The 22,883-nt window shown below is 40.4% G+C and overlaps 1 protein-coding gene and 1 long non-coding RNA gene across 42 annotated transcripts in view; one reads left to right on the plus strand and one right to left on the minus strand.

Moving 5' to 3' along the window:
- The window catches only part of LOC101788067 (alcohol dehydrogenase 1-like), a 202,296-nt gene that overhangs the window by 29,212 nt on the left and 150,201 nt on the right, over window positions 1–22,883 (minus strand). For 40 of the 41 annotated variants that reach the window (XR_010045835.1, XR_010045834.1, XR_010045833.1 and 37 more), the window contains 7 exons: window positions 21,363–21,464; window positions 19,674–19,812; window positions 18,539–18,626; window positions 18,214–18,433; window positions 17,824–18,084; window positions 17,168–17,303; window positions 14,666–14,804 (listed from right to left, as the gene is read on the minus strand). Coding sequence is in view for 37 of the 41 variants with exons in the window: in XM_063243991.1 (XP_063100061.1) it covers window positions 14,666–14,804; window positions 17,168–17,303; window positions 17,824–18,084; window positions 18,214–18,433; window positions 18,539–18,626; window positions 19,674–19,812; window positions 21,363–21,464 (1,085 nt within the window). In the remaining 4 variants the exon portion in view is untranslated. Of the gene's footprint in view, window positions 1–8,927; window positions 9,123–14,665; window positions 14,805–17,167; window positions 17,304–17,823; window positions 18,085–18,213; window positions 18,434–18,538; window positions 18,627–19,673; window positions 19,813–21,362; window positions 21,465–22,883 lie in introns of those variants that run through there. The other variant, XM_063243988.1, reaches the window with a different exon arrangement.
- LOC134474912 (uncharacterized) overlaps window positions 11,906–22,883 on the plus strand; it is a 29,091-nt gene continuing 18,113 nt past the window's right edge. Inside the window, exon 1 of the long non-coding RNA XR_010045837.1 lies at window positions 11,906–12,088. This is a non-coding gene — a long non-coding RNA (uncharacterized LOC134474912). The remainder of the gene's footprint in view (window positions 12,089–22,883) is intronic.

Consider the following 22,883-nt stretch of genomic DNA (forward strand, 5'->3'; position numbering starts at 1 on the left):
AGTATTCATCCGATTTGATAAGCATATTGGAACTTTGATACTGAAGAGTGTCCCTCTGGTTCCAGCATATGACTTGGAGTAATAATCTGAACCCTGATAGGTGCAGCATATCATGACTGGCTTGCCCACTGTTGCATTCGCTTGGCTAGAAACCACAGCAGAGCCAAAGGGCCCGTTTCTGAAGCAGAAGGAGGCTTAGTGCCTACCTGAGGGTGAATGATCATGCTGACCCAATGATATCTGTGCTGCTCTCACTTCTCAGATTGCAACTGCTCCCCTCACCGTCTATCATGGGTGCCTGCTCACTTAGGAGATGGTGTTTCAGGTTCTTTCTGGCAGCCTTTGCTTCCCTGGTCTGCTTGTGGCTTGGGAAAATGTTTGGAATCAGGACATAGAAGCAGTCACAACAAAACCAATAACGACAATGGGATAAGTGTGTTCAAAGTGAGAGGGAGGTTTTTGAGGGAGATTAATGGCAATGTGTCTTTTTCTATGTATTTTTATATTTAAAAACCACATTTTTCAATCACACTTCATATATAATGAATACAACATTTAGATGTTAATAGTGATTGTTTTTTAAGTTCTACATACTGCTGACTATTCTTTAAAAGTCCTACTTATGCAATGGAAGTAATGATATTTGAATAGACATTCAGGTGCATGCTGTGTGCTGGGAAAGCTTCACACCCATGCATAAATAGATCCTGGCCAGTGTATCTGGGCTGTCTCTGGGCTGCTGGGCTTACAGCACCCCAAGCCTGACTCCTCTCCCCTGTGCAGATGGGGAGTGGAAGGTGACACACAACCAAGGCCACCTCTTCTCCAGAGGCCCCGTGTGCTGGGTACCTCCATCCATCTACAAACTGTCACCTTCTTCCCTTCAGCCAACAGAGCTGCAGATGAAGTTGTGCTCCTGGACCTACAATAAGGCCCAAATGGACCCAGTGGACCTGAAGGACTGCTGGGAGGGGGCCCAGTGGCCACCATCAGCACTACCCACTGGAAAGCAGCAAGAGGTTCCCCTGATGTGTGAGACCTACCCCCACCTCACCTCTGCTTCATCACCAGTGTCATCAACCTCAGCACCCAGTGCCTGCTCAGCTCCCTCCTCACCAAGCGCATCTTCTGCCTGCTGTCCGGCTGCAGCAGGGTCACACTGTACACCTCAGTGCTGCTGTCCCTCGCTGTCTTTCTGCTACTCCTCAACAGAACAATCCTGGGCACTCAACAGTCACACCACTCACTCTTCACTATGTCTTCATCACTCTCTCCACTGTCATCTCAGCCTCTGTGCTCCACATGTGCCTCTGCTCACAGGTATTCACACCGTGACCTGGTGAGTGTGGCTGGTCCCGCTGGACTGTGTGCCCAGGTGGCTGCTCATGAATTCGTCATAGCCACCACCCGGAGCTCCACAACCCCCCGGCCTGAAGTTCAGCCCCTCTTACCATTGGCTGGAGACCAAAGTTGATAACCAGGACTGGGGTAAGATGAAGAGGAGTAGGAGGAGGAGAGGTGGATGGATGTGGCCCCCCTAGCCTCTTCTGTGGGTATCTTCTATAGCCATAGTGGCCTACACCCAGGCCCTTGTGGGCCACAGCTGTTTCAGAGGAACAGGGGTCTTGCTGTCACTTGGTATGCAGAAGGCCCTGAAAGATCTGCACTGCAAGGCTGAGCACCTGTGGTCTACACACCAACTCTTCAGGGTGTGGAGCTGGATGAGGCCCCTTTGCCAGCTCATCAGGGAGTCATCTGTTCTTGGGATTTTAGCTAGGTCCATCCTAGTCCCTAACTTAAAGTCTGGTTCTCTGGAGTCTGCAGTCAACTGTAAGAGAGAACATCTACCTGCACCTCTTGGGACACTTTAGCAGGCAGCAGAGTGTGATGGGGTCAAGAATCCTGCCCCATCCCAAGCTCAAGTCTGTAATTCTAGCTCTCTCAGAGACTGAGGCAGTAGGGCTACAAGTTCCATTTATACCTGGGGAGCTTTGCAAGACCCTGATTAAAGCAAAAACTTAAAAAGGTGGGGAAACTACTCAATGTGAATGTTCTGGGTTCAGTCCCCAGGACTTCACATGTGTACACATACTCTGTCTCTCTCTCTCTCTCTCTGTCTCTCTCACACACATACTCTCTCTGTTTCTCTTTCTATCTCCCTCTCTCTCTCTATCTCTCTCTCTCTGTCTCTCTCTCTCTGTCTCTCTCTCTGTCTCTCTCTCTCTCTCTGTCTCTCTCTCTCTCTCCTCCTGTTTCCTCTTCCCCCTTCCCCCTGTGAGCAAGAACAGCTGTTTCTCACATCTATCTGCAGGTGGGACAGAACAGGGAGGACAGGGAGGTATCAAGTGTGTCAACCTGGACATCCTAACCTCCTTCTTTGTGCTGAAGAGTCACTAGCTGTCCTTACTCAAAGGCTCTGGGCATTTTGTGAATGTCACTTGTCTCCCTGCAAGCCTAAGGGATGCTTGGTTTTCTGAGAGTAGGGTCCCCTCCCTGGCCCCTGCCATTGTACCAGTTGTCAGCACTGGAATTCTTGTTATCAGGGAAAGGAAGAAGGTCCAGAGATGATTGCTGTGTGACCCTGTTGCAGAGGTAAGAAAATCAGTCACTCACTTGGGAGCAGCTAGAATGGGCTGCAAGCCCAAACTCCACAAAGCCTGCTGCCCTTCCCGTTAGACTGGTGAAGACTTTGCTTCCGTTGTTGACTAGCTTGTCTCTAAGCCTCCTCTGCAGGGAAAGCTCAGGACCTGACTCAGACACTGGTTGTGCTGATGTCCAACTTCTCCTTCTCCTTTTATCCTTTTGCTGTAGCCGTGGATGAAGTTAAATACGCTCAGAATTTCCTTTTGCCATGTCGACATGCAGATGTCTATTTCAGGTGCAGGGGGAGGGGCCGGGTGCCTCTAGGAAAGTTTCTGTTTACCTGATCTAAAGACACTGGAAGCAAGCACCATTGTTTTTACCTTAAACCCTTGCATGGTGTCCAGAAATGTAGCCACCATCCATAGTTATGAAGAAAAGCACCAGAGAAGCAGTTTAACACTACTGAGCACTGGATTAGCCAGTATTTCACTAGAGAAACAGATATAACAAGATGTGCAAATGTGTAAGTATTTATCAGGTTGGCTTTACAGTGGCCACCAGAGTCAGATGAGGAGGCATGCAGAGGACATGTGCACACTGAAGCCCGAAGGATTCAGTCCAAGGTCTGGAGCTCAGGGCGGTGTCCAACATGTGTCTGTATCAGGAGGGAAGAATCCATGCCAGAAGCTGAAGAATCAGTGCTGGAAGCCAGGAGCTGGTGCCCAAGGCAAAGACTGGAGCTCCTCCAGAGAAACAGAAGCTGATCCATTCTTCCCCATTTCCCCTTTACACCACCCTGGTGTGGAGCCACCCTAGGGCAGGTCTTCCACCCCCTAGCATGGGGAATTGCTGAGCTGATTTAATTAAGCTTCTCACATTCTCACCCTTCATAAGCCCTGTCAGTCAGGGAGCTACTGAGGGCAAAGGTAAGCACCTGTATCCTGACTTCCTTCACCTGTAGGAAGACAGCCTTGAATTTTCAATAATCCTTAATATTTTTCTATTAATTACTGTCAGATTGGTGTATTAACATCTATTTCTTACGATACTGCCACCCTTCTAGACAGATGGGTGAAAATCACTGAAAGCATTTTCATATCCTTTTAAGCTCTCACCTGCCACAAAGACTCAGAATCTGATCCTTTCTGTTATGCAGTGGTTCTTTCCTGTTTTACTTTAATTTTCCTTCAAACCTATGTCAGCTATGCCATGATCTAGATAATAACAACAACATCTGAACTGAATTTCCTACCCTTCTTTTCACTCCCTGATTATAACTTGTCACTCGCCTTTGGTTATCATTCGAAAACACTAATGATGCTTTTATACTCAAACACCTTAGCCAAGTCTTGCATTTTTAGTACGATAAGAAAATACTGATACTGTGAATGATCCTCCATACTAGAAACAAGACAAAATGATGGCTAAATTTTTAGAAATATTTTAAAACATATTGAGATGGAATGAAAACAAAGAATCTAAAAAACCGTACACAAAGTAGAGCAGAATGCAGCAGACCTCGGCTCATGAAAGCAGAACTCAGAGCTGACACACTGTTAAAAGGTGAACTTCATTGAAATGCAGCAGCTGCTCAGGACAAGGAATGCTGATGTGCATGTGGCATATAAACAAGCAAGGAGTGCTATGAGCAGACCCCACTGGTGCAGACTTAAGGAACAAGAAAGTCCAGTGACTGGAGAGGACATTTCATCTCTCATCTCAATGGCCATTGCCCAGTGGGCATCATCTCAGTAGACACTGGTACTGACAATAGACAACAGAGAAATGCCACCGTGCTGGAACAGGAAGACTCCCTCTGACCCTCCCTTGCAAACAGGATCACATGCTTAATGGCTCAGCCACTAAGGAGATGCAAAATAAACCACAGTGAGATTCCACTTCATGCCTATGAAAGCAACATAATCAAAATAAATTAAGGTCACAAGTCTCAGTGAGAGTGGGAAGAAACCATAAGAGCTACAGCCACTGGCAATGTGGTAGGAAAGAGCCATCTGCTAGCACAACTTGCCATCGGTGCTGAGAAAGGAGCCACAGGATTTCACATTTTCCTGGATGGGTTTCTGGCTTGCTTTGGTCCCACTGGTTTATATCCCTCTGATCCTCCTCTTTGGAAGAGGCAGGGTATGCATGAGAGGATGAATTGTCAGAAAAGATATAAATAGCTACTATACCATGTGCTGGATACTATAGTTTTTTGAAGCAGGATGTTAAGCAAGTTCAAAATGTGGGATGTTTAGATACATTACTTTATTGAATTTGCAAGCACGTGGATATTGTTATAGTTTGAGGATGATTTTTGCCTTATCATCATCCCATAGCTACAAGGAACCTGAACTAAATTCAATATATTTTAAAAGTCAAGTGGAAACTCTCAGGGTTTCCCCCTTTTATCCTTGAAAGAATAACTACCCCAAGCTACACAATGTGCTTTAGAAAAATTAGTACCCAGAATGTTCCTGGAGCATGGTAATCCTTTGGGCTGTACATATCCTGGGGACCACTAATTCACAATGGCTCATTTTGCATACAGCCCTACAATGATAAACTGGAGACTTGGGGTTATCAAAACCTCCTATTTGAAATTTCCCATTGACTCTTCAGAGCATACAGTCACCTATGCCCTCTTGAGTCATCCAAGATCCTTCTTAGCCTGTGACCATTTACACCCTCTTGAGTCTGCCAAAGTGTAATCCTTTGCTAGCCCCACCTATCACCATATACACCTGATAAATAATGGCTTCTTTGGGAGTGGAGAGGGCCGATCCAGATTGATTTCCCAGCCACTGACACAATACTATCCTTGTCTGTTATTTTTCTCAAACACACTCTTAAGATAGACAATTGGGACTCTTGGCTGGGCTCCCCATACATACAATTTTTTTTTCTTAATCTGTATGTGCAGATTAATTCTTCATGTTTTGACTGGTCTTTTTCTCTTCCCCAAGAACTGAAGGAGCCCTACTGCTGTCATCCGAGGCAGACAGAGACCACTGTAAGCCACGCCCTCAGCACAGATGCATCCAGTGACTCGGCCCTGCTACTGACAGCAACCACTGTGCCCTGTGCTTTCCCACGCATCATCCTTGGGCAGCCACTGCCTCCTGTCTGCTCTCAAGCCTTGTCCTTGGCAGGACAACCCCGTTTCACTGAGCTCTCCTCCTCATGACCCTGATTCAGACCTCACAACGTGTGTGAGAGGAACCGTCTGGTCCAAGTGCACGACTAGCCCTCTCAGGGTTGTTCTGAAATAAACGTGACCTGTTGCGCTTGTGTCTTTGTCTCTTGTTCTCCTTTTTCCCTAACAGAGCAGTGCTACATTCCTAAGGTCAATTCCATCTTGTCAGTGTTCTGTATCTTTCTTGCCTTCATCATATTTTCATAGTTTTCCTTTTACATTATACCGTGGGTGTTTCTTAATCTTGGTTTCCGAATGACACTTTATTTTTATTTTGTGGGGCAACTGTGTGTTCTTCAAGGTCTCCAATATGAATTTAATGCTGCCTTTGCTGCTTTAATGTCACGTATCCTCAAATACATTTGAAAATATTGTAGCCTATGGTCATAAAGAGATGTCCATTTTGGTTATGAGAATAACATTTCATGAGAACTTTCATTTAATGCCTATACTTTGACTAATGAGTCAGATCTTAAGATTTTTATTTGCTTATTGAGGAACCATGTAATTTGGATATAGGTCACTTTTTAGGTCTACAATATTGTGCAATTTGACAGATTTATGCAGCCCTTAAACATCATCACAACAAATACCTTAAATGTTTCAATTAGTTCTTATTTTATCCTGACCTTTTACCCTTAACTATAACAACATATCTGATTCATCTTTATAACTTTACAGTTTTTACTAACACAGTGATGCTTCAGTTCAAGAACTTAATTCTTTCCACAATTCTGTTCACAAACCAAATTGGTCAAAAACTGAAAGTTTAGGTTCAGAGTTGACTTTGTGGTGAAATTTGATTCTATTCTAACCCAATTTGTTGTGAGCAGAATCATGGAAACAGCTTAAGTTAAGCTTGCAAGCTGAGCTACTGCTGTATGACATAACTGGAATCACATAACTGTAGTTTTAAGTTTGATTTTTTTTCCTTAACACAGTGCAACTGAGTTGTAATTTGTTACACATATCAATAGTTTTTTCTTTTTATTATTCAATAATATTCCTTTATATGAATGTATCTGAATTTGCTCACCTATTCGCCAACTAGGGAGGGTTTTTTCTTGTTTTTCTGTGTAATAAAACTGCTACAAACACTCATGCACCTATCTGTATTTATTTCTCTTAGTTAAAAACTGCCAAGCAGAATTTCTGTTTCATAACAACTGCAAATTTAGTTTTATAAGAAAGCACCAAACTGCTTTTAAAAGTGGCTGAATCATTTTGCATTCAAATCAGAAATATTCTAGCTGTCCTACCTCTTTGGCAGTGGCTGGCATTTTCAGTTTATTTTTAATCCATAGCCATTCCTCCCTTCTTTCAGCCCTATCACGTGGAGGCTCTATTTCCCCACAGAAGATGCAGACTTTAGAATGTCTCTCTTCACTGAGGAAGAGCAGTGATTTGGGTGAGTCTGGATAGCTCTTATCCTACACGTGGCTAAGGGGCTCCCCTGATTGCTAACTGATTGCTCCAATGTCTTAAATACTGCTGTGGAGCACACTTGTTCCACAGATTGTTCTTATTCAATTTGGACTCCTTTGAATGACAGAGTTGAGGTCAGGGCTTACAATTTGTTTTGACCCCAAGAAATCTCCTGTGTCCTAGTCTCTCTGTAAATCCAGCCAATTGTGGCAGGGAAAGGAGGAGCTGCTCCATTACTGTCAAGTTGGTCAGCTTTCAGGTTCCCAACATTGCCTGCTTGTCACAGGGACTCTGCTGACATGAGGATGGGACTCAGGTTTTGAGTTGGAGTGGTGCCACCATTGCTAGGCTTCAGTCAAAGTCCTGACTGTCCTGCATGTCTGCTCCGAGGTCATCTAGCACTGTGGGGGAGGTGGCATCTTGCTAACTCTGGGTCAGCATGGGATTTCAGAGTCTCCATTAGGGTTATGGGGAAATACTCAGTATCAACTGGTGAGGATGAAATTCCAAGTTCACAGCTTGACCTTATCCAGTAGCATTATGGAGCGGTGAGAGTGGATGCTTTTTTTATAACTTGATAATGCAGATGTTTAAATCCTCCACTCAGATTTCACTAACATGGGAAGAAGTAGAATTACAGCTTTTTTTTTCTGTTTCTTTTGATGAGAAAAGAACAGTTACCACCTAAAAGTTTTCTGTCTTGTAGGCTTCCTTCCTTCTAGTTCTTTGACTAGAAAGCAGACATTTATAGGAGCACAAAGTGCATTTAAGAGAACTTTTGGTGTATACACTGAGAATGTTTATAGTTGTAATGTAGCACATATATTGTAAGCACTTAAGGTAGTTTTCTGGCAGAAGTAGAGCCAAAGACTTATCTTTTTATTATTCTTATCTTCTGCATTTGGCTAAGGATCCAAGCAATGATTCCCTCAAACCCTACTAGTTGCCCGTGCATCATCCATGTTCATATCTGGAGAATCAGCACACCAAGATACCAGCCAGTGTGTGACAAATGCCATCAGCAATCAATGTGGCATTAAACTACTTATCAACTATACAAGTGGAGCAGAGAAAGGAATTGACTCAGGTCCACTCTAAGGCTGCAGGCCTACAGAAGATGGATCAGTATATTAAGAGGAAACAGAAAAGATGTGATATTGTTTGCAAAATGCGTGAGTGAGTCAGCATTTGCTCCTCTTCCATTCCAACCAGGAAAGGTTAGCCCAGGCCATTTCATGTTTTGTTTGTACTTAAGAAAGGAGCCTATCAAGAAAGTTATTTCTGAAATGACTCAACTCACATACACAGGGTGGAGAAGCATTCCATACAATGTTTTTTTAAAAATATAAGCTGAATTGAGACCTTTCCAAAATAAATTTTAAAAATCTAAAGTGAGATTGTGACAAACATGGAGGTGTAGCCTTGTAATCCCAGCACTCAGGAGGCTGAAGAAACAGGATTCTAAGTTTGCGCCTGGTCTGGCAACTAAGAACCGGCCTTGAAATGAAAAATTTCAAAAGCCTTAAAGGTAGCTCATTGAGAAAACACTTGGATTCAGTCCCCAGTATTACTATCACCACCACCACCAAAAAAAAAAAAAAAAAAAAGAGAGAGAGAGAGAGAGAGAGAGAGAGAGAGATATCTTTGGTTTAGATGCAAGGTCATTATTGGCTCTTCAACAAAATCTTGTTGCTTCTCTTCAAAATTTAGGTCAAAATGTATGTCTGTGTTCAAAATAGTTAATTTTATTTAATAGCTTCATTTCTTAAAATTCTAGGAGTCCTCTCTTTCTAATTCTGGCCTTTATGTATTGTAATTAAATTACCCAAATGATAAAGAAGAACAAAGATCATGCTTGGAGATAGTCAGTTTTCAATCTTCATTATCTGACTCTCAATATAAGAGGACACATCGGATGCTGAAAAACAAAAAACGCAAGTATTGAAGCTACCAACTTTCCTGTCAAATACACATCATACAAAAGAATTCCAGGTCATGTGCTTTAAGGGACAGACTTGTCCACCCATGTTTACTTCTTATCTGTTAACCCTTCCTCACCCCACAGACATCAGAAAGTGTCTCTGGGATTAGATCCAGTGGGTCACTGGCAATTATGATTAGCAAAGAAACTAAGGGAGGAGGATCCATGACCTGTTACCTGTCTTGGATACAGTCATAGGTTTATTTCCCTCTGACTACTAATCGCTCCAGCTGCCTGCATTTTAGTCTAGTAAGAGAAGGAGCTTCCCACAGGTCCTCTCTGGTTTCTAAGTGCTGCATAAGGGCCATCACCATTTTTCATCTCAAACTGAACTCCTTTCATTCCCCATTTCCCGTGGCACTATGCCCTTACTGTTAACAGCTGTCAGACTGCTCTCTACCAGGAAGAATAACATACACTGAAAACTAGAAAGCTTCTGAGATATGAACAGTACTCTAAACCCACTGTTCTAAAGCATTTGCATTAGGGAATTTTGTTCATTAATTAATGTTCTTATTTACTGATTTATTTAAACAAAATTTTTTATTGAGCAGCTTCCATGTTTGAGGCATTTACTTGCTGCTAGGTTTATAATTAAAAATGTGACATTCAAGAATTCGCCTTTCAAGATGAACTAAGGGATATAACCGCAGGTACGTTCAAGTGTGTAGGATGAAAAACCATATTACTGAGCTTTTGTTGGATCATTGAATGGAACTGTCCCCAATTTCACTGTATGAATGTCCACTTTATATGCTTTAATTTTGTAATTTGGATAACTGTTTCTAGGAAGATAATATGTAACCTATTAACTGGTGATTTCTTACTGTATATTTTTTCTTGAAATACTGTATTATTTGTACTCTTTTACTGCTTTGTTTTTTTAAATGTCCTTTCTTTTTTCTCTTTAAATAAAAAAAAGAATTCTTTCAAATAACTAGTCAGGTGATCACAATAGAGCATCTTACGTGTTAGCATGGGGAAAGTATGGGTGGCATGCATACAAGGCGCTTGAAGAGCTCACTATGCCGGTGCTGGAGGGTGTGTAGGAGTAAAGAGCCATGGAGTCTGCCTGGGTGGGCATGGCTGGGCTGGCCCAGCATGAGGGATGTTGGGTGTGAAGGTTCAGGGTCGTAGATGCCTCCTTCATCCCAAGAGCAGGATGGGAAGGACTGAAAGAGGCTTCATGAGACTGAGGGGCTGAGCACAAGAGGTAAAATGATGGAATGTGAAAATATCATGAAAGATGCACACACAGGATGGAGCAGTGAGCATCTAGGAGCATCTGCTCAGCCGGTGGCTGTGTGATCTTCGAAAGCGGCCTATACTTATTCAGGTCTTAAGTTTCTTTTCTTTTTTGAATATTATAAAATGCATTTATTATTTTTGATGAAAATACAAAGATTTTCAAATGTTCTTAAACAAATAATTATGAAAAACTTATTCCAGAAAGTAAAATACAAATTGCAACTGTAACCACTAGATTGCCTTTTGTAATTTTACCCTAACCCTAAGAAACAAAACAATAACCTGAATTGTTACCAGCACGAGAACTGAATCATTTCAACATAAATCTAACACATTCCTTTCAGGGTTCCTCTTCTACGAAGTGCGTTGATCAGTTTAATCATGAATAACACTGAGTAACAGAGCAAAAGGAACCCAGTCATCAGCTGTGACCCATGCCCCCCTCCAATTACATCACAACAAAGCTGACGGTTTGGTCAGGCTCTGAATCCCTCATGATCCCAACACAAACATTGTAAGCAAAGACTATGATCTGTCATACAACTGTGCACAAGCTGCAGTGCTCTAAGTTTTATCTTTCTATAGGAAATAGTTATTTGATGAAAATATTAAAACACTGCCAGCAGTCCCTAATTTTTGGAGTTTGTCTACCAAACACTTTATGTAAGAACTGACTACACGAAAGCTCCTTTAAAATTCACCTAACAAGTTAGAATCTGAAACCTGCAAGAAAAGATAGTGGGAATTCCTAATCCTAACATATTTTAATTACATTTTTGTTTGTTTTTTTAAACAATCTCACTATACAGGTTAGTCAGGACTTGAACTCATTACGAAGCCAGAATTGGCCTTGAACTTGCAGCAACCCTCCTGCCTTGACCTCCCAAGTACTGGGATTACCTGTGTAGGCACCATGCCCACCTGTCACATTGTAACTTCTACAGGGATATAATGTGTATCTAAACAATTTTGCTCACAGAAGCACTAACTATAAAAGGGATAGTCTTTTAAATAAAAATAAAGAATGAATTGATACCTTTGTTTTATGCACACCATAATAACTAAGATGAATTCATCGTCTATCCTGAATTCACTGTCTACTCCTGTGACCAAACAAATAAAAAAATAAAAAATTTAATGTCATACTGAGTATTTTCTAGCCATTAATTGAGAAGTACTTTTGAAACATTGAAACTGACTTTAAAATAGGTTGGATAGCAGCTATCAAAGCGATTCAAGCATGATTTTGAGGATGCTTTCAGGTACAGATTTGGCCTTCTTTATCAAAAATCTTCATAACTTCGTCAAACACTTTAGCAGAACTGGATGCATCTGTTACTTGACTTTCCCCATTTCTTCAGATGAGTCCATAACTGGCTTCTTTGCCTGAAGCTAAGTCTGAATCCTCTTTTGCAAGCTTCCCCTGTTGTCTTCACCTCCACCACTACTTTCCCCCTCTCAATACAGTTCAATACAGATCTCATTATTACAGTCAAAAAACAACAAAAGATATATCTGCTTTCCATCCATGGTCTTGTTCCAACCTTGCAGGTCATCTTGATTTTTGGAAACCCATCCATCAAGGGTTTATTCTTCTGGGCATTGGCAGCCATTGTCACAGAAGCTGAATATGACCAGCGGTGAGGTGGCCTCAGGTCAGCCCCTGGGAGCTAGGCTCAGCTCACTTCTTGTCTCTAAGTGGTGGGAGGCCTGGGGAGGGGTGGGATGGGAGGAGGGTAGCAGGAGCCCCAGCCCAGCACCAGGAACTCAAGGCCATGGGGCTTAATCTTTTCCATAAATGAAAATGATACCATGTAACCCCAGAGCTTGTATCTATTCAGAACCTATAAAAACCTATGTTCTCAAGGTCATAAGCACAGAGGGTTCTATGAGTGCTTTCCTTTTGTGGGACTCTGGCCTATTCATGCTTTTGTAGCCCAGGAGTTTCTATATGGCTTCAGAGGCCTGGTCTATGTTTTTTTCCTCAGAAAAGTTCATGGAGGTCCGAGTACTGGTTTGCCCTGTTACCACACAGACACTGCCAGTGTTTAAAAGAATGTTAATTAAGTCTAATGTTTCTCACCAGTACCTCATACTCAAAGCAATTCTAACAAATTAAAGAGGAGAAGGTTGGCTGGGAAGTCACATTGGCAATGTAAACTGCAAGAAGCTTGAGCAAGCTGGTAAACTGCCTTGCTGTAAGGTGAAGCTCTGGATTAGGTTTCAGAGTGGTGAAGAAAACGGCTTAAAATCAGTGGCAAGGGCTCACCAGTGACTGAACAGGTAGTCACAGTTCATGGGAAGGGCAGAAGTAGCAGCTTTTATGTTCTTTTGTGTTTACTCTGTTGAAGTGGCCATCTTATTAATAAAATCATGTTCTCCATGTCAACAATGACTATCCCAATTTCTCAAAAAAAGTACATGCATCTTTTTATTTATTCCCACAGTTGTGGTGACTTTAGTTTTTAGATATCTTTGTGAATGCTAAATTGAGTATGCATGAAAATCGATGTCACCTGAATTTCAGTTTTTCTCAGACATTAATGTGTACGTAAGTAATATTGACTTAGTCTCATATCCCAGTTTTTCCAAATGTTTAGCATGCTTATCTTTTCCTATGAAGATGTCCTTCTAATGGACTGTTGGCAAGTTAAGAATAGTCTGTTGTTTTTCTAGTGAATAGATACTAGTGATAGATACTTTCTTACTATCAGAGACCAATAGAATGTAATTATTTGATTAGCACCTGGATATAGCAGTAGATTCCTTAGCTTGAGATTTCTTTAAAGGGGAATCAGATTCAAAATTCTATCAGCCTACTTGGTCACCTTGTCATAGGTCCTGTACTGCTCTCATTTTCTCTGATCTCCATATACATAACAGTAGAGTCAGTATGACATCCAGCAACTGGCTTCAGCACCAAATAAACCAACATTTGTGCTTTTCAGATCCTTTGCTGCTGACTTAATTTCAGTCAGTCTGCTCAATAGACATTATAAATTTCCAACCTAAACTATCACTATTTATATCCATCATTTTAAGGTAGAATTTCAGAGCAATATCATATAGTTAGGCTTAAGAAAGGCAAGATAGAGAATCTTAGTTCTCTTTGGAAGCAGAAGTTCTTGCGCTTTTACTTATTTACATGAAAAATATTTTTGCAGCCAAGACCTTTACATTGACTACACAAACAAATCTATCCCTTGCCAACTGTACTGTTTGCTTTTTAGTATGTGCACATTTCAGTCTTTCTCCTGTGGGAATAGAAGAGGGGAGTAGGCAGTACCAGGCATGACCGTGGTGACTGACAGGGAAAACATGACCAATCCTTACACTGTATGATGCACTTAGCGACGTTGCCCTCTGTGGGACCTGTGCATACATGTGCTATGTGCCCCTAGACCCTGCAAACTCTAGCTCACCCCAGAAACAAAGCCAACCCCCTGATTGGCCTAGATTATGCCAATCATCAAAGCATTTAGTCTTAGGATTCAGCTTACCATCGTAAGTATGAACAAGTCAAAGGCACCAGGCTGAGAAGATCAGTTTGGCTCACTTGCTCTTCAGCAGTCCCAGCTTTTGCAATATTATAAGTAAAACTCTGATTTGCTTTACTTTCTTTCTTTCTTCCTTTTATTTATTTATTTTTTTGAGTTCCTGATTTCAGGCAGAGTGATCTCTGGTTTTGAGTTGGTCTCCCATCACCTGCTGCATTCCTCCTGAAGTGAGGGCACCATGCCAGGGCAGTGGGGTGTCTCCTAGCCTCCCAGACTCCTGCATGCTGCACCTGGCTCTTGTAACTAGTCCCAGTATCTATACCTAGAATCTTCACGTTACGGGTCTACAGGTCCCCAAGACTCATCCCAGTGGTGACTTTCTGAGTACTCGTCTCACTTTGTTTAGTAAGAAACTAAGTCTTTGTGCCCTAATCCTTGAGTCATGGATGCTCTGACCAGGAATAATATTCAGCTCTATACTTCAGTTGTTTATGTACTATATATTGTGTCTTTCCCTCCAGAGCACCAACTGCCTGAAGACACCATTACACTTAGTTCCATTTTCTCTGTGGCTCTAGCACAAGATCTTGATAGAAAGTTCAGTGACTGTTTTCGGAATAGAAATGTCTGAAATATCAAATAGTAAATTTTTCAAACAATTTTGGACAAAGTGGAACATATGAGATACCTCACGCTGGCACATATACATATGCATGACTCACACACAGTACTTACCAGTGTTCACTGCAGAACAGTTCAAATGCCTTGTTAATTTTTTCAAAAGGAAACTGATGGGTTATAAGTGAATCCGTGTTAAATTTTCTTTGCATATAATCTGTTACCAGTTTAGGAATACAGGATCTTGTTTTATACTCTGCAGAAGGAAAGGAAAAGGTAATGACATAAAAACTACCAAAACTGACCAAAAAATCCAATGAACTATTAATGTAAAAGGTTGATAAAGGCATTGTTAGCAGATAGTTGCTTACTTTGGATCCATTTCCTAAGCATAAAACATGAGGTTATTTATTCCGTAGGACAATCCACTAACTGCTCAGTTAGTAGGGTGGCCCAGATGTCCTAGAAAAGCCCTAGCCAGGGGAGCCCTGTGGACTGTGGAGCAGACCCATGCTGTTCTGGTCACAGTGCATGGCCCCATATCTCCTCTTCCCTGCAGGCCCTGCCACACCCTGTGACATCTTACCTTCCAGCTGATGGGCCTGAGTTACCTGTCTCCCTCCACTAAAGCCTCCATGCACATCGGCCTCACAAACCTCACATTTCAATCCCAGAGATAAATCTGCTCTGCAGATGTACCTCAAAAAGCAGTGCAGTGAGTCACCATGCCTAGGTCTTGGATCCTACTATTTGATCACCAGGATTAAAGCACATATGAATTATCTTTCCTGTTTTTATAACTTTGAGAAGACTTACATTTAGAGAATACAAATATTTTTCGCTGATTATATTAATCATGTTTTCTAATTTCTATATTTTATACCAATTTTGCATTACAAGATCCTGGGGACAGACAGACACTGTCTCCCAAGGTTAACAAATTCTTGGAGACATCAGAGAACTTGTCTAGGGACACACTTTTGATTCACAAACCAACCAAGATCAAAACCATATTGCCACTTTCCCCCGTGCCCCTGTTATCAGACAGTGGAGACACTATCCTTACCCCTAAATCAGCTCAAAGCCACTTAACAGATAGCCAGGGGTCACCCTCAAAAAACCACTCAAGCTATTGTCTCTGTTCCTTTCCTATAAAAGCCATAATAAAGCTCTGTCTCCTAATTTCCACTTCTTTATGCCTCCTCATGGACCTGGGTGCACCACTGTATGGACTTGCATGGGTAAAAATGGCCCCTGCTCTTGGGACCTGTAGGCAAATGTTCTTTAAAAACAGTTGTATATCTATCTGTCATCTTCTAGCCTTAGTTAAAGTGGACCCTATTTATATTTTAAGGCACCAATGCACACCTTAGAAAGTGGTAAAGTTGAGCCTAAATCTTTATATACTTAACAAAGTTCTTTACAAATATTTAATGTTTCATTTAGGGCCATAAACAAAATGCTAATTAAGATTGGGCATAAAAGAAAAGTTGGAGCTCTTTAAAATGACAAGTGATACTCTTTATCAGAGCCCTAACTGCAAATATTTTATGTTGCTTAATAAATAAAGAAAAAAAGTGTTTTGGGTTTCTTTTTTAATTTTTAATTTTTTGGAGATACAGTCTCAATATGCAGTTTAGGTTGGCCTTGAGCTCACTTTGTAGCCCAGGTTGATCTCAGACTCCCCACGATCCTCCTGCCTCAGCCTCCAAAGTGCTAGGATTACAGGCATGCACCACCATGCCCAGCAAAAGGTTTATTTTGACTAGTGTATCTGGAGGTTCCAATCTGAGACTGTGGTGATTAGGGCTTCTAAAGGCAACATATTGCCCTGGAAGCATTTGGGGGAGAAAACCACTTATATTATGGCCCGGAAGGCAAAGTCAGTTGAAGACCAGACCTGGGTCCCAGCACAATCCCTGCTGAAGCACGGCCCCAGTGAGCTGAGCTTCTCTCTAAAGGCTTCCCAGCTCCACCATGATAAATAAGCCCCAAACATATAGACACGCATGACATTCAGTATAGCGTTGTCCATCTTATTCTTACAGAGCAAATTAGAATGATAGGTTAGGTGAGAATGTTGTGGATAAACCAGCACACAAAATGTACTTTCTGTGTGAGCTGTGTCTCTCTTACAAGTTGCAGCTGCATGGAGGATGTCAAGGCTCCCTGAGCTTTACCATTCTCTAGTTAAAGAATGGGCTGAACTTTCTTTTCCCATCCTTAAATATAATGTCCATCTACCACTTTTAAAATTCCCTTTAGAAGACTTATGGATCAATACTGTGAGAGTTTTTCTAGTCTTCTTTTGTACCAGGGAGTCATCCAGAGACACACCACGGCTCTTCATGACTTAGGGAGTATCAGAATGTGATAAGCATCAAAAAATGTGACTCCCTGAATGCTTATCAAGAATGTTAAACTCGTAAGTTCTTTTGCTGCTATGGGCAATGAATATCTATGTTGGGAGGTAAGCACATGCTTTTCTGTTTTTGATAGACATTTATTTCCTTTCACTGAGGATTATTTTTTCCTGCCTTCCCCCTCATCATTTCTTACCAAGGAGCAGCCAGGGTGTCTGAAATTCTGAGAAAAGAAAAAGAGAGCAGCAGGACCTACCTCCCAAGGTGGCCCCCTTCAGAGTCCTACCCGGAAGAAGCATCAGTGGGTCAAAAGAGAGTTTTGCAGCAGAGGGTGCTACTCCGATAATCACACACACCCCGTAGCTCACGTGGCATGACTCAAAAGCTGCAACCTAATTCCACAAGCAGAACATTAACTTCTCATCCTGACACCATCATAGCCACAGTTCTAAAACATATTTTCAGGATAACAATATGGTAGAAATACCATAGAATTGAAAAGTATGCAGTACGCTCGCAGTGAGTTCCTGAATGAACTGCTTAAATTCAATGTGACTATGATTTTTAATACTTAAGATATAGATAATATTATTACTTAACTAGCACTACACATATTAAGTGGAATAAAATATGAAAATGCATCAACACACCATGAGACACATAAGATGTGCTCAGACTAAAATGAATGACAGTAATTTTATCAAAAACAGGTATAACTCAATGGTAAAATGTGCGCTTATGCGTGCCAGGTCCTGAGTTTAATTCCCAGCATAAAAGAAAACCCCTCAACCTCCCCCAAATGAAACAAAACAGAAAACAATATTAAATTAATTTCATGTCTTTACAAAGCTGATGTGATGAGTATTCATACGTTCATGGCAGCACCCCTCCTAGTGCCCCAAGGTCACACACCATGGTATCAGTGAGTCCAACAGCTTCAAAGGCAAAGTCAGCACCACCACCTGTCATTTCCACCACCACCTCCTGGACAGGTCTCTTGAGGTTCTGTGGGTTGAGACAGTCAGTGACTCCGAGTGCTCTCGCCCAGGGAAACTTGTCTTCAATGATGTCAACCCCAATGATCCTGGAGGCACCAGAGGCTTTGCAGCCCATGACAACTGCTGAGCCAATTCCTCCGAGTCCAAAAATCACACAGGTGGAACCTGGGGTGACCTGAAAGTTCAGAGAATAAATTCTAAATTTGGCTTTGACAGTGTAGGAAAGAGCTCTCTGATTGCATGGCTCTGGACTTGACACTGTGTAGTTAGAGTAATGGAGCAAAATTCCAAAGTATATCCTCACCCTGGCAGTGTTAAACACAACTCCAAAGCCTGTAGGCACTGCACAGCTCATGATGCAGACCTTATCCAAAGGAGCAGCAGCATCGATTTTTCCCACCGCAATTTCATGGACTACAGTATATTCGGTGAATGTGCTGGTGCCATAAAGATGGTAAATCTTCCTTCCCCTGCATGTAAACCTGCTGGTTCCATCTAACATTAATCCAGTTGGTGAGAGGATACTGTTGCACAGACACACAGAGTGACAAAGAAGAGTTTTAGCTCAAAGTCAGTGCCTGATACACTGAAAAGTGCACAGGTGAGAAGTCCAACAAATCAAAACTCACTTCTCCTTAACACACATGTTCCCCTTGGGGTGCAAGCAGAATCTACATTCTCCACACTCAGGAAGAAGAAATATTAAGACTTTATCTCCTGAGGAGAGAGAACAAACAAGCAGTGAACAGCTTGGATGGAGTCACAGAACAAGATTAAAAATATGTTTACTCATAGGAAATTACAGTAGATATTATGAATGTGTTTTAATGAAAATTGTCATTAGTTTTGACATTAATTAATACTTCCCTTTGAAATGAAAACAAATCAATTTTAATACAAATGAATGAAAGATATGAGAATTTTGAGATTTACTTTGGAAGTAAAACAAATTCAAAGATAAAGTTAAGTCAAGAGTGTTAATCAATGTCTGTGATATAAGGCATAATTAGCATCCTAATCAGCATCCTAAGGCATAATTATCTTAGGGAGAGGCAGTTTACACTTAGTATACTTAATATTTGTGGAAATAGTGAATTAATATTCTAGTGTTAACACTAAAATTTAAACTCATTTTGAAATTGTTGATTATTGGACAGGAATTTAGACACGGCAGCTCCTTAATTCCAGCTCTGCCACTCAGTGGCTAAATCAGCTGAAAAACATAATTATGTCCAAGCTTCTCTTTCCTGATGCTTAAGGTGAGCATAAAATATATATAATATATATGTTAGAGTAATACATCATAAAGTATTTCAAGTATAAACATGGTGAACACAAATTCTGGAGAAAATTGTTATAAATGACATCTGCTCCAATCACTTTAAAAGATCCTTTCAAGTATCTGTGTGCAGATGCATGTGTGTGTGCAGGAAAAAATCTCTCATACATATTTTCACAGTATAATTACACACACACACACACACACACACACACCCATATATATATTCAATTCTTAGTTCAACTTTTTGATAAGTAGACTTGCAAACTTTATAGAAAAATTCTTCTTTTTCTTTGAGTCCTTTCAAGCCAAACACAAATTTGGAAAATTCGGAATCTTAGGCTGCCTATATTTTGCACTAAACCTGGTATGCAAGTGAATTTTAATGTTTATGTCAAAATTCTTCTAACTCTATTATACCTTTGGAGAAAATCAGAGAGTGGATTAGCAAGGGCATCCACACCGTGTCTTCCTCATCTCCTTACCTGGCTGGACAGTGGTTACACCTTCTCCAATACTCTCTACGATGCCAGTTCCCTCATGGCCCAAAATTGCAGGGAGTGGCACTTTGTCTTTCCCTTCCAAGATGTGTTTATCAGTACCGCAGAGCCCAGAGGATACAATCTAAAAAGTAAAAAAAAAAAAAAAAAAAATGGCTGGATATAAAATACTTTGTTACAAAATTATTGCATGTATCAGAAAAATACAATGCTGCAAAATCTAGAGGCAGAATGTACTCTTGGGTTTTTCATTTTCTTGGGTTTTTCATTTGAGGTACTATCAATTGTGTTCCTATCATACAGCTGTTTGAGAAAAAGAATGCAAGCACTTAGTAAATATGTCTTTGTCTTTATAATTTTCCTTAGACTTCAGAAACATCAGGGACTTGTTTTCTGGCTCCTTGCGTAAAAGAGTTACGTGATCAGTGGACGTGAGAAAGCAGACCATTCAAACTCTGGGGTCTATTTCAATACATGCACTCAAGTGGAAGGAGCCCCTGGGAGAGAGCGCTCTGATGCTTCTTCCCCTGCATTACCCTCTACCCGCCATGCAGAGAGACTGAAATGCAAGGCTTTTCATGGTAACTTGCATGTCCTGATCCTAGCACGGTAGTTCATGACATGTCCAAACAGAAGAGTGGAAGGGTTTTTCCTTGAAGACTCTGCCATAGTGCAATTTTTTTTCTTTCTTCCAACTTGTAAGTGGTTTTCAGTTCAAATGGTCAGTTAGCCTGTCATCTGTTAGCCAGGAAGAAAGCGTTTACCAAAGTCTAGTAACGGTGGCAACTCTCCAATTGTGAAAAATACATTTGTGTATTTCTCCACAATTGTGAAAAATACATTTGTTTTAAACCACCTAGTCAGTGGTATTCTCCTGTAGCCCGTGGTGAAGACAGAGCTCTTCTCATCCTGCCCTGCATGGTGAGAGCTTCTTCTCTACTAATGAGACCTGTTGTTAAGGGGTAGATCTGCTGTGTCTGCAGCAGAGACGCCCGGGGAGAGCTGGGCGGTTTGGGAGCTCAGTCTTCCTGCTATTCCCACGAAGACCAGTCTTCTGGGTTATTCTCTCAGTGCAGTTTCTTCTTCCAAAACAAAATACTGCAGACTGGGTAATGTATAAACTACGGAAGTTCAGGAACAGGACATCTGGAGACTGGCAGGGACTTCCCTGCCCTGTGGTAGCATTTATGCACACAGAAGAGCAGATTCTGAATTTAAATCTCTTTAGGATCCCAGTCCCAGGGTCACTAATGTACTCTTATGATAAAAATTTAATCAGATCATGAAGGTAGTGGCCACATGGCCTGGTCACCTCCCTGCACCATTATATTGGCCACTAAAAAATCACACCAGAAAGCTACCTAACCACACATCCGAATAACATTTTAACTATTGAAAAAAAAAGTGTCATGGGTCAACAATAGCCTGTGTTGATTTTCAAATTTTTGAAAACCACAGTGTATTTAAAATATTTATTAACATTTCATTGTTTCTATATATTCTATTTGTGACATTTTAATAAAATACAATGATCAAACCTTATGTATGGCATTATAAACCTGGTGTAAATAACAGGAATTCTAACTATCAAATGCCATTCATCCTAAAATCATAAAATCATTCTAGACACACATGTCTGCAGAAATGCCTACTAAAAGTCTCACTTATATTTACCTTAATTCGAACTTCTCCAGGCTTTGGTGGATCAACTTCAACCTCCTCAATGGACAGTGGGGCATTTGCTGTCCAGGCAATGGCTGCCCGGCATGTGATAACCTAGATATATATAAAAATCAAATGATGAAATGAGCTTTCATTAAAATAAAATTAAAATCATATTAAAATCAGATAAGACCTAGTTAAAATCACATCTGCTTTACTGACTGGTTCCACTTTCACCATTCTGAAGCACAGATAATCTATTATATTTACTGATAATTATCACATGCATGATACATATATGAATAAGATAAATGTTATTATGAGTGGCATTTATATGAATATTATATATATGAATAGTGTAAACAGTTGCAATGGGAGACATATTTTTTGCTTGAAGAACTTTTATCCAATTTGTGTGCTTAAACGATTTGTCTGTACTCTAAATGTCACAATGATTTTTTTATTGACCAACTGATTTATGGAACTTGGTTCAGTTTTATGAATGTAGTTTCAGTACTGTAATTTCTAAAATAATGCATTTATTTAAAACAAAAGATGAGTTATGCAAATAATATAAGACATGGTGACAGTTATCTTGTAAATAAGACAAGCAGTTGTATTAATTTTACTTCTTTTTCAAATTTCATTCTAATAAAATATGAGGAACATTTTATCCTACATTCACACTTAATTTCTGTAGCTTATAACCTTTATTCATTCATCTCATTTTTATTTTTAAATCTACACAACTCACACTTTGATACTTATGTGCTGATTCTTCTACATTAATAAGTGCTTATATTTGAAGAATGATTCAATTTTGTACAAGATTGTATAGTAGTTTACAGAAGGATTGACTAAGTTATTTGTTTAAATAATATTATTTCTCTTTTAACACTTTGATCTGATTTCTGTTTTTACACATCTCATGCACTCATAAGATTTATTTGTAAGTATACAATTTGTTTCATACATATTGAATAATTAAGTCATTTAAAATGCATGCATGCACGCACAGTGAGATACTCACATTCCATTGGAAGTGAAGCCAAATTTTTAAAAGATTTACATAAGGCAGAAAAATATATGGATGTCTTCTAATGAAACTAGTAGTACTAATGATTATTAATAAGTTATAATTAGTATAGCTTTGCACTTAATAGCCTTCCTCAAATACATATTCTTATCTCTACAATCTATCTAAGAAGCTGAGGTAATAATGATAGCTATAGCTAAAAAATTGAAAGGAACTTCTTTCCTAGTTTTCTTTAACCCCTTCTTAACACCCATCTGCAAAATAAATGAAATATTTAATTTCATTGAAAATTAGTATCTCAAAATGGAGTCTTAGTGATGCTGAACTAGATCACTGCCTACTGAATTTGCTGATATTCTTTGAAATGCAGAAGACATAGACAAAAGAAATTGGATGCTATTTGAGTATAAAAAGCACCCAATGTGGTTTAGATCTATAAATTGAGCACCACAGATAGTGGGAAATAATCAGAAAATTTAAATCCAGAGGAAAAATCC

This window comes from Cavia porcellus, unplaced genomic scaffold (assembly GCF_034190915.1).
Source record: "Cavia porcellus strain 051 isolate PalLab524CR breed Dunkin Hartley unplaced genomic scaffold, mCavPor4.1 scaffold_42, whole genome shotgun sequence".
In the NCBI taxonomy this organism is placed as follows: domain Eukaryota; kingdom Metazoa; phylum Chordata; class Mammalia; order Rodentia; family Caviidae; genus Cavia; species Cavia porcellus.